This window comes from Pan paniscus, chromosome 11 (genome assembly GCF_029289425.2).
Source record: "Pan paniscus chromosome 11, NHGRI_mPanPan1-v2.0_pri, whole genome shotgun sequence".
Lineage (NCBI taxonomy): Eukaryota > Metazoa > Chordata > Mammalia > Primates > Hominidae > Pan > Pan paniscus.
In genome coordinates this window covers 46,095,931-46,107,938 of record NC_073260.2, presented here as the reverse complement: position 1 = coordinate 46,107,938, position 12,008 = coordinate 46,095,931, and the positions used below count along the sequence as shown (strand labels likewise).

The 12,008-nt window shown below is 48.8% G+C and overlaps 2 protein-coding genes across 15 annotated transcripts in view; one reads left to right on the top strand and one right to left on the bottom strand.

Moving 5' to 3' along the window:
• Positions 1-5,055, top strand: part of WNK2 (WNK lysine deficient protein kinase 2) — a 140,922-nt gene extending 135,867 nt beyond the window's left edge. The window contains exon 27 of one of the 2 annotated variants that reach the window (XM_055091758.2): positions 576-5,055. In XM_055091758.2, the coding sequence (XP_054947733.1) occupies positions 576-601 (26 nt within the window). In that variant the 3' untranslated portion in view covers positions 602-5,055. The remainder of the gene's footprint in view (positions 1-575) is intronic. The other variant, XM_034967747.4, reaches the window with a different exon arrangement.
• The window catches only part of FAM120A2P (Putative uncharacterized protein C9orf129 homolog), a 49,544-nt gene that overhangs the window by 22,610 nt on the left and 14,926 nt on the right, over positions 1-12,008 (bottom strand). For 2 of the 13 annotated variants that reach the window (XR_008619664.1, XM_063593957.1), the window contains one exon: positions 10,422-11,780. The exons of 5 other annotated variants lie outside the window; for them this stretch is intronic. Coding sequence is in view for 3 of the 8 variants with exons in the window: in XM_063593957.1 (XP_063450027.1) it covers positions 11,648-11,780 (133 nt within the window). In the remaining 5 variants the exon portion in view is untranslated. Of the gene's footprint in view, positions 1-127; positions 234-5,073; positions 11,781-12,008 lie in introns of those variants that run through there. 6 more of the 13 variants (XR_004673379.3, XM_055091770.1, XR_010109028.1 and 3 more) reach the window with 6 other exon arrangements.

The window sequence follows — 12,008 nt, the reverse complement described above, 5'->3', positions numbered from 1 at the left end:
TGGCCATCCAGGGTGGGGACTCATCCTGTGGGACTCAGCGCATGGTGGCAGCCAGCCCCCCAGCCTCCCACTAAAGACAGCCTCGAGCTGACTGCGGTCCCTCCTGCATGTGCATTGCAGGCCTCACCGTGAGCAAGCTGAGGGTCCCAGTGTCTCCTGCCCAGTCCACTGTGGGGGCTGCCTTGGCTGTGGGGCCACCTCCTCAGAGAGCTGCAGTGCCAGCCTTCGAGCTTCTGCATGGAGGGAGGAGGAACACTCATCCCAGAGCCTCCTGTTTTGGGTGTTGGAGGGCAGCTCGCTCCCCAGATGCTCCAGACGGCACAGGAGCAGAGCGTCTGTTTGGGTTTATGGCAGCCGTTCAGTGTGCTGACTGGTCACACAAAGAAGGGTGGCCCAGGTGACAGAGGCCGCCAGGGCTGTGCTGAGGACAAGACCATCTACACAGGGCGTGGGTCATGGCAGAGCTGGCGCAGCCTTCCCGTCGGCAGCTCCTGGGAGGGTGTCAGGGCCTGGCCCTCGGCGAGTGGCCAGCACCGCGGTGGGCCCACAGTCAGCTGCGCGGTTTTGTTTTCCAGATCCTGAGAGTGAGAAGCCTGACTGACCCCGCCTAGATGCCAGGCCCACTTCACGCCGTCTAAGTGGAGAAGTGACGGACCCTCAGGGCCAGCTGCTCCTCCTGTCCAGTTCACGCTGTTTTGTAACCACTTTCTAAGCATTTTTTATTCACAATTGGAAACACAAATGTAATGCAAGAATAAAAAATATTTTGGGGCAGAAAGGACTTTGGTTTTTCAAACTATTTCCTCTCTGGTGGCCCTCGGCCAGCCAGGTGACTGGGATGTGACGGGGGTGGGGGGACATTCCCAGGACCCTGGCACGCTCAGGATAGCCCTGTTCTCTGCAGGGCCCTGGAGGTGGCGGCCCCGGGGAGGCTGATCTCCAAGTCCCCCCGATGCCAGCTGGCACGGACTCGGGGTCCTGGGTGCCTCCTGGCCTTTGCTCACAGAGCTCCATGAGGCAGACCCTTCCCTCTGGTCTTTGGAGGCTTGAAGTCACCCACCACCCCCACACCCACCTCCCAGGCACCCTCCTTCCAGAATTCACCTGCACTGGCAGGGAAAACACCAGTGGCCTGGGGCCAGAAACCTCTGGCTGTGGGGTGGCAGGTCTGAGACCACTGGCTCCTTGGAGGGCTGCATACCCCCCACTCGTGGGAGGGGTCCTAAGTGTGAGAAACGAGGAACGTTGACATGGCCTCACCAAGGAAACGTGCCGTGGTAAGGTCCCCACACCCTAGCCTGGCCAGCAGGCACAGGGGCCTTATGCTGGGTCCAGAGGTCTAGGGAGAATTTGGGGTCCCATGCATCACAATGAAAAAGCATTGCATCTCTATTTTCATTAATGTCTAACTGCAATTTAGCATTTCCTCCACTAACAGCACCTGGACTTCATCACCACTAGACACCACAGATATTGCTGTGCCATGCCATTTACATCCATGACACAGTGCCCTTCCCTGAGATGTAAAACTGTCCAGCCAGCTGATAGAGCGGCGCTGCCTGCCTATCTCAAACATGAGTCTTCAGGGCACAGTGACGCTGCTTCCCCACGGGAGTGTCGGAGATGCCATCCCGCTGTGTGCGGGTGACCTCGGAGTCCTGGCTCTTCTCCGTGTGATCAGCAGGGTAGGCCTCCTCCAAGCCTCAGCTGGGAGCAGGGATGGCACGGTGCTAGGAACATGGCTTCCCTTGGTCTTAGTTTGTGTTCTCTTCTGTTGGTGGCTCATGTGACTGGTTTTCTGTGGACCATAGTAATGCAGTTTGCCTTTTCTTTTTTTTTTTTTTTTCTTCTTTTTTTAATGAGACCGAGTCTTGCTCTGTTGCCCAGGCTGGAGTGCAGTGATGCAAATTCAGCTCACTGCAACCTCCGCCTCCTGGGTTCAAGTGATTCTTCTGCCTCAGCCTCCTGAGTAGCTGGGATTACACGTGTGCGCCACCATCACACCTGGCTAATTTTTGTATTTTTAGTAGAGATGGAGTTTCAGTGTGTTGGCTAGGCTGGTCTCAAACTCTTGACCTCGTGATCCGCCCGCCTTGGCCTCACAAAGTGTTAGGATTACAGGCGTGAGCCACCGTGCCCGGCCGCAGTTTGCCTTTCAAACTGCACATTTATTTTAATCATTTTCTTTAAGTGAATAATAGTATAAATGTCAATGGTAAAATTTGGTGGTAGTATGGTAGTAAATAGTAGTACAATGGTCAATGAAATGATAATGGTCAAGCCAGCACCCTCTGGGGAGATTCTGCACGGTGCACTTCCAGGACTCTGGGGCCCCGAATCCCAGCTTCATCTGCTGCTCAGAACCACCTAGCAGCCCTCCAGGGCCGCTAGGAAAAGGCCCCAAGCCTCAGCCACAGAATCCAAGGCTCTTGGTGTTCAGCCTCACCCACTAGACGCGTCCCTGCTTCAGGCTTCACTGCTGCTGCACAGCGTGCCAGCTGGGCCCGGATATTCTTTTTTTTTTTTTTTTTTGAGATGGAGTCTCGCTCTGTCGCCCAGGCTGGAGTGCAGTGGCGCGATCTCGGCTCACTGCAAGCTCCGCCTCCCGGGTTCACATCATTCTCCTGCCTCGGCCTTCTGAGTAGCTGGGACTACAGGCAGCCCTGCCACCAGGCTGGCTAATTTTTTGTATTTTTAGTAGAGACGGGGTTTCACCGTGTTAGCCAGGATGGTCTCGATCTCCTGACCTCGTGATCCACCTGTCTCGGCCTCCCAAAGTGCTGGGATTACAGGCATGAATCACCGCGCCCAGCTCCGGATTCATTCTTGACCCTCCCAGTCCCGGGTTCTCTCCTCCTCTGGGTTCTATCACACAGTCTGGGTGGACAGCTCACGAGAGCCCCAGAGACCTCAGCCCCTCATGGAGAGTTCTCATGGGTGCATATTATTTGTTATGCTTGACTTCCTGAAAGCAGGGACTTAAAATTGTTTTTGATAGCCCTTCACCTTCCAAAACAGTCACTGAGTGAAGCTGGCGCGCAATGAATTGTGCTGATGAAGGCAGACTCCTTTGGGCAGATGAAGCTTCCAGTGGGTGCTTATTGGCTCTGATCACAGCATTTCTGGGATGGAAAGGACCCTGCCAGGCCTCTCCTAGGACAGCAAAGGCAGCATCACCTGGGGCCAGTCCAAGCTCCTCCTGCAGGGTCAAGGCAGCCAAGCCACAGCCTCTGCTCTCCAGTGTTGTTTTGTTCTTAGCTGACCCCGGCATCCAACCAGACTTCCAGTGTCCAGGGTGATATCTGCGCCTCATCTCCAGGCTGAACAGCTTCAATTCTCTGAAAAGTGCTTATTACTAAAGGGCTGGTAAGGCTAGGCGCAGTGACCTATGCCTGTAATCCTGGTGCTTTGGGAGGCTGAGGCAGGAGGATCACTTGAGGCCAAGAGGTCAAGGCTGCAGTAAGCCGTGATCACATCACTGCACTCCAGCCTGGGTGACAGAGTGAGACCCTGTCTCTAAAACAAACAAACAACAACAACAACAAAAAAACAGAAACAAAAATAAAACACCTGAAGAAGCCTGTCTTCATTCATTAGAGGATGCAATTAAGCCTGGGCCAGGACACCTGCCTTCCAGGTGGTTAAGGGAGTTCAGCAATGGTGACCACTCTGTACACATCGTGGTTGTGGTCCCTGAACTTGGCTTTATTAGACTTGCCCTTGAGAAGGGGCAGAAGGCCCGCATGCCACAGGCATCACTGTGCTGGTGGTGGCTCATGCAGTCCTGCAGAGGTGTGGAGAAGAGTCCCTCACCCTGAGAGGACACTGGGGGTCGAAGGCTGCCCGAGGCCAGGCTGGATGGGGAGACAATGTTGTCCCATGCAACTCTGTGAAGAATCATTCATTTCTCACTGTGGTGGACAGCAGAGACCAGGGTCCTGGGCTGCAGGGGTCGGAGCCACAGCCAGCTGGTTCTGCCTCCCAGTGAGGCTGTGTGGGCCGGGGCAGGAGGGCTTTGGAGCAATAGCAGTTCCTAACAGTTGATCCTTTTGAGCCCAAGCCCTCCAAATTTGATCACCAGCTCAAGGTTCTGTGAGCTGCCAGACCCATAAATCCAGCTGCCTCTCCCCCTCTCCATGGAGACCCTCAAAGTCATCTTGAAGATGCTCCACGTTGTAAAACGATATCACTCCCAAGCTTCATGGGGTCTTCCCAGATGTCCCAGTTTCCGAGGCTGGCATGACCAGTCACCTGGTTCATTCTCAGTCTAGGACTCAGACTCATCCTTGTCCCCTCATTTCCCAAATGTGGGCTGTGAACAGCTGAGTAGATGTTTTAGCTGAAATGTCCCCAAACCCCCTTCCATCCAGTCTCCTCACTGCAGCCTGCATGATCTCTTCAAACAATGGATGCTCCGGTCCAGCCTCCTTGCCCAGCTCTGCCCTCTCCAGGTCTTTCCTACCTGCTGCTCCCCTCATTCTGAGCCCCACCACTAGGCGGGGTCCCTTGAGCCCTGAGGGGCCCGGCTCCGTCCTCCTAGGGCCTCACAAATGCCTACTCGGCGCCTGGTCCCTGCTCCAGCCTCACTTCCGTAGGCAGCCTCCCCAACTCAAGGCCGGGTCAGCCTGATGCCCCTGTGCTCCCTTCTGAACGTGGCCTTCCCTGTGGACCTCCTGTCTCACTTCTCAGAGTGTGACGATGCACCATGGAGGCCACAGGGGATCCCATGTATGTCCCCTTCCATCCCCCTCCAGCCTCCCCATGGCTGCCGGCCACCTGGGCACAGAAGTCCTGTCTGTTTCACTTCCTATTTCCTCCTGTTCCTATGAGGGAGGCGCTCAGCCTGATTCTGTGGAGTGAGTGAGTGGAGGCTGGGGAGACGGAAGAGGGTGTATGGATGGAGGAGGGGCGGGCAGGGGACGCGAGAGCAGCCAGATCCTGGGCAGGGTGAGGAACAAAGGTGAGGACGCAGCCCCTGGGGAAGCTCAGGCAGAGCTGGAGGAGCCTGTGGCTGCGTGGAGGGTAACAAGAGTCAGAAGCCACAGTGGACAGCCACGGTCCCCACAGGCTTACCTGTTCAGGCAGCACAGTGGGCTTAGGGAATGTTGACAGGCATGGGTTTCCCTTCTCGACCTGCTTTGAAATAAGAGCCAAGGACAGCACACCCTGTCAGGGAAACAGACAGTGCTGGAATTGGGTGACTTTGAGGAAGGTTCATACACAAGGGACTGTTTCCAAAAGTGTGGGTGTCTGGAAGGCAGTGTTGGTAGACAGAATAATGTCCCCTCAAGGGGCCCACATGTGAATGCCTGGTCCTGTGCATGTCACCTTCACATGGCACCAGCACCCTCGCTGATGGGACTTGGGACAGGATCTTCAGGTGGGGAGAGGCCGTGATGAGCCAGGCAGATGCAGCATCATCTCAGGGTCCCTCCATGCAGGAGGGAGGGGTCAGGGGAGGAAGTGTGACAGCAGCAGCAGGACCCGGAGAGCAGATGCTGAGTGGAGACCAGGAGGGGAGGACCGGGCAGCAGCCCAGGGCCTTGGGCAGCCTGGGAAGTCGGAGAAGGCAGGAGGAGCCCCCAGCAGGAGCCCGCCCTGCCCAGACCTTGACTTTCGCCCAGCAAGACTGATTTTCAGTTTTGTCTTCCAGGACAGGAGGGTAATAAGTTTGTGCTGCTTGAGACTGCCAGGCTGGGGTGAGACCTTAGAGCAGCGTCAAGAAACACACGCAGGTAGGAACCGAAGGCCGTCCCCATCCAGCCATGACCGGCTCCAGGCCTGGGGCTGCCACAGGAGGGTCACGTTGGAGGAGCCCCAAGGAACACAGCTGTGAGAGTCACCCCGGAAGAGGAGCATGGCCTGCAGCCCACGACAGAGCCAGCTGAGGTGGCCTCGCAGGAAGGAGCTGGGAGGCTCAGCGCCTGGCCCCAGCCTGCCCCTGCCCCTGCTATCCTTCTGGGGTTCCCCGGGGGCTGGACCCCAAGGAAGCTGGCAGGACAGGAGCCTGTGTGAGCTACACCCTGCAGCTAAGCCACAGACAACAGATGGCGGACGACAGAGCCTGGGGGTGGGAGGACAGGCTGGTCACACCGTGGACCACAAGGTCAGGAGCCGTGAGAGGCTAGGGGCCTGTGGGCTGGACCTGGGGAAATAAGCATCCCCTTCGCAAGTCTCAAGCGATGCCCTCGGATGGGCCCCAGCTTTGCTCTGCATCCGAATCCTGAGAGGAACCTGCAAAAAATACAGACATCCAGGCCCCACCCAGCAGCATCTGAATAAGACACTGAGTGGGGGAGGGGAGGGGGCGGTGGAGGGAGGCTGAAGGTGGATGCTTACTGCTGCACCCGCTTCCTCCCCCACTGTCTTCCTAGCAGCTCCTTTCCTGGGAGAACGACGTCCTGTCCTCACAGCATATCTGGAGACTCAGTGTCTGACTCAACACGACCATGCCCTTGACTCTGAGTGGAATACATGGGTCGCTTGTCTGGAATCCATGTGTGCCCGGCATCCCATGAGCTTGGCACTAGAATTAGCTTTTGGAGAGAGACTGGCAACTGCAGTCTCTTTTGGTTCCTCAGTAAACTGGAGGGACCTGAACTTTGCCCAGGCAGGCTTGACATTCTGTTTATTCCACATATCATTGCTTCTGCCAGGACCTTCTCAAAACATAGGTGGTGTCTATTGCCCTCAAAGATGAAGAATCATCATAACCAAAAGTGTGATATGTCCACAGTGGATGAATTAGCATAATAGTGAAGTGTTTGACTGTCCAGGGCTGCATTTAGATGAAGACTGAACTCACGCTGTCCACCTTGCTCACGAGTTGACATATACTTCCATATGGCACAGTTCAGGAAGAGATTGAACTCGGCTAAGCCATCCTTTTGTGACCTTGTATTTGACGATCCTAACTGGAGGAGGAAGCAGGAGTGAGAAGGAGGAACTGGAGTGAGAAGCAGGAGCTCCTAACAATGCAGGAGACACAGGCACCATGCGGAGAAACACCCAGCGGCCCTTCATGACCCAGAGCCGGGGAGCTGGGTGCGGGCAGAGGCCACTGCACATTCACCACGCTCACGCCACGTGCCGGCCTCAGGCTTGACAAGCTCAGGCCTTTGGTTAAAGCCTTTCTAGCACATCAATATACTTTTCATTCACAACCTATGCTGAAGTGAAGTGCACTCTACGTGGACAATATTCACAGCAATTTTAGAGACAGGTCTTATCCTCCCTATATCACTCCCAGTCATTGGTCCCACCTCTAAGAGGAAGACAAGTCTCTTAATAGTCAACAGACAGCTTCCAAAGTTTGTCTCTCTCCTCTAAGTATCACTGGATCTTCTTTTGTCCACAAGGATGCAGAACAATGTTCCAAGTACTGTTACGTTTCTAAACTTTAAGATTGTTCATTTTTAAGAAACAAATAACTATAACCACATAATTATGTATAACCAAGAACTATAACCTTGATAATCTTTCAACATACTCCAAAAGGAAACTTTGAGTCCATTTTACATTCAGCAAGTTAATATTAAACTATGTGGCACATCAAAAGCTTTAAATTAATAATGTGTGTTTTAAATGTTACAAACCGTGTCAAGTGTACATCTAATATATGAACTAACAACTTAAAATACTACTGTTGAGTAGGCTATGAGTTCCTTGTAGTTAAATAAGTTATTACAAAGAGTATTGTTATAAAAGGTATGTGCTATGCCAAGCAATAACAAGATGTAGATGTGGTCACAAGCTAGCTATAGTAAAATGAAAAGAAAAAAACTCTGCTTGAGACCTCTTTTGTGTCATGATTTACCATAATTTTGAAGCAAAGTGTTTACAGCTGCTATTAAAATTAAAATTGAAGGGGAGAAACAAAGCACCCTGAAATTTGAATGAAAATTAAAAAGAAAAAAGTATATGAGCTGTCATACAGTATTTGTGTTTTCCTAGGATGCTAGATGTTACTACAAACTAAATCTCAAAAATATTTAAATAGTCTGAAAAATAAAGATCTATATAGACTACACTTTTGGAAAACTTCAGAACATTATCGAGAATTTAGTAAAGTGTTCTTTTTATTATAACACTGATTCAACTATGTGGTCAAATCACTCATTAGTCTTCTAGGTAGTCTTTAAGAAAAGGAGTATGATGGAATGTTCTATCTTCTTAAGTCAAATCTACACAAGGATATTAAATCACATTAGAGTTTTGTTTTTTTTTAAATAGAGATGGGGTTTCCCTCTGTTGCCCAGGCTGGAGTGTAGTGGTGAGATGACAGCTCCCTGAAACTTCGACCTCCCTGGCTCAAGCCATCCTCCCGCCTCAGCCTCCTGAGTAGCTGACTATAGGCTCACATCATGCTGGGTTCACTTTACTTTTTTTTTTTTTTTTTTTTTTTTTTTTTTTTTTGAGACAGAGTCTTGCTCTGTCACCCAGGCTGGAGTGCAGTGGCGCAATCTCGGCTCACTGCAACCTCTACCTCCGGGTTCAAGCCATTCTTCCTGCCTCAGCCTCCTATGTAGCTGGGGTTACAGGTGCCTGTACCATGCCCTGCTAATTTTTGTATTTTAGTAGAGACAGGGTTTCCCCATGTTGGCCAGACTGGTCTCAAACTCCTGACCTCAGGTGATCCGCCCACCTTGGCCTCCCAAAGGTGGCCAAGGCATGAGCCACCATGCCCGGCCCACTTTACTTTTCGTAGACATAGGGCCTCGCTATGTTTCCCAGGCTGGTCTCAAACTCCTGGCCTCAAGCAATCTGCCTACCTTGGCCTCCCAAAATGTTCGGACAGATGTGAGCCACCACACCTAGCCTAGAAATGTCTTACTTGCAGAAAGGTTCTAAAATGGCTAATTAAAGATTTTGGCATACTTGAATTAGTCCAAAAGATGAAACCTATTCTTTCAAATCAATGGATTGATGTGAGTAAGCATCACCAACCAAACAAGGAAACAACACAGATGGTGAAGCTCAGGTAACTTTTTCTTCACCTGTCCTTGTTGGATCAGCTGCTAGACGCTGATGACAAGCTCTATCATTTTACAAACTTCATGATTGTCAACTACAAGCTACAACAATTAAATATTCCTGGGGCTAGACACAGGGGCTCGTGCCTGTATTCCCAACACTTTGGGAGGCTGAGGAAGGCGGATCACTTGAGGTCAGGAGATTGAAACTAGCCTGACCAACATGGTGAAACCCCGTCTCTATTAAAAAATACAGAAAAAAGTAGCTGAGTGTGGTGGCAGATGCCTGTAGTCCCAGCTACTTGGGAGGCTGAGGTAGGAGAACTGCTTGAACCCGGGAAACAGAGGTTGCAGTGAGCTGAGACTGCGCCACTATACTCCAGCCTGGGCGACAGAGCAAGACTCTGTCTGAAAAAAAAAAAATTCCCCAAATTTTCTTTGTTTTTACCTTCACTGTTTAATTTGAGTACAGGATAGTGTAATGTTGGTCCTCTTAATCACCCATTTTGCTAATATAATGTATAAGATATGTTCTACAATAAAACTTTATAGCTGCTAATATAAATAGCAGTATTCAGTTTATTCCAATTCTGAAATTAGTTCACCAAGGAAAAAAAAAGAATCAAGTACAATGTAAAGAATAACTGAAAATCCAGAAATACCATATTCCCAGATATTATCTTACCACTAATCATGATTTTGTATTTTATGCTATTAATTGAATAAATTCTGCTATTAGAATTTTGGAATTAAAAAAGCTTTTATTATTCTGATACCATCAGTTAGTTGTTTGCCAACTACTTTTTCTTAAAGGTCAGTGAATTGTGAAAGGCCTATGTCACAGAAAATATAAGACACCTTGTGTTGCACTTTAAAAATCAAATTTTGGAGTTGGAATTATACTATTTAACTACTTTCTATGCTAGGTAATGTCACAAACTACTTTAAAATAGTTACATATAACATATAAATATTCATGAAACACAGGTTATATGTATAACTAACACCCATGGGTGTGGAAAAATACCATTCACTCCCAGTGTCTTATGCAATAAAATAAATGTTTACTAACCCATTTACAAGGGCACATTTGCATTCTTTTCGCTATTGGCTCAGCCTCTTTTTAATGAATGTCCACAATCACTAAGTGATACCGTGGCAAACTCTACTCTTCCGAGATGGCTAAGAGACAGCTAATGATCATCACATTTTGTGAATAATTCCAAAGACCATAAAAAATGTACGTTGTAGGAAAATATAACTTTCAGCAAAAGCCACTTTTTCTGATGCTGCCGACCTGTGTATCAGCTGTTCTTGGAGGCGCAGCTATTTAGACACGACACCCTCCCTTCAGATGATGTAATCTTAAGGAATTTAGCAATTATGTGATTTACTAACATAAGACAGTATTTACTGACATGACCAGACAAACTGAAAAGGTCTTCTCACCTACTCCTGGAGTCTTCCCAGAATCCAGACACCCAGTGTAAGAAAACAGGTGTTGAAAGCTCTGCTGTCACTTCAAAGAGAATAATCACAACAATAAATGCAAAAGATAATGTACTAGAAACTGTGAAAATCTTAACCTAAGGTATGAAAATGTTCAAATGAAAATACTACTGCATGCTAAGCACACAGCAACAAAAAGAAGCACTGCAGAAATGGTTGTGAAGCTTTATGAGAGTAAAAACAAATGAAGAGGGGAAAACACAACAACCATTAAGAAATAAGGACAAAGAAGGCATTGAGGGAAAGAAGCACAGGAAAAAAGATTATCCCTGAAAGAAAATCTGTTGACTAAAAAAAATCTGTTCTAAATACTTAATTTAAAAATGTCTATTCTAGGCCAGGTGTGGTGGCTCACGCCTGTAATCCCAGCACTTTGGGAAGCCAAAGCGGGCAGATCATGAGGTCAGGAGATCGAGACCATCCTGGCTAACATGGTGAAACCCCGCCTGTATTAAAAATACAAAAAAATTAGCCGGGCGTTGTGGCGGGCGCCTGTAGTCCCAGCTACTTGGGAGGCTGAGGCAGGAGAATGGCATGAACCCAGGAGGCGGAGCTTGCAGTGAGCCGAGATTGCACCACTGCACTCTAGTCTGGGTGACAGAGTGAGACTCCATCTCAAAAAAAAAAAGAAAAATTTCTATTCTAACACACTGTCATTTGGGAGGCCTACAAAAACATTTCCTTAAAAAATTACCATGACTTCAACTATATTTTTAAAAAGCCTTGACACTTGGAAAAGACTATGATAATAACTAGAATAACTTGTCTCACTATTTACTTAGAAATATTCTATTTAAAAGTCGACCAACAATAGGAACTTTGCAATTGCACAACAGAGAAAGTAAATGAATAACACTCAGTGGCCATGGCGTGTTTCCCCATCTACTAGAACATTCTGTGACTTACACCATCTACCCTGAACCATTCACCACGTCTCCGTTCACGCAGTGATTCAAATAGAGTTCCTGTGTTCATTCCACAATAAACCTCAGTAATTCGCACATCACAGTACTTATAACCATTTGTTAACAGAAAGAGAACGAGTCTTCATATATAAGATGAGTTTCTTGTAGACACAGATAGCTGGGTCTTGATTCCATCCAACAGCCTCTTTCTTTTAATTTGCATATGTACATCACTGATGTTTAATTATTGATATACGTGGATTAAGAGCTACTTACTATATTTGTTACTGTTTTCCATTCTTTCTCCATGTCTTCCATTCTTTTTCTTCTTTCTCTTGTTTCAGTTGAGCACTTTATATGATTTGTTTTTTCTCTTTTCAGGGGGGCACAGGTTCTATGGTACAATTATTAGGCCTGAGTCTTATAATGAGTCTCTGGGCTGTGATCTTCAAATGTGATTCTCAGTCCCTGGCCCTGCTTAGCTGGGATGGGATAGCTATGGGGAGCTAGATTTGGGTGTTTCCTTTCCCTCAGATTAATTAGGTTCTCGTGAAACCCAGCAGGTTAGGCTCTGGTTAGGTAGTTTCTCCTGACAGAAGGCCTTGTTAAGAACAGAGTGTTC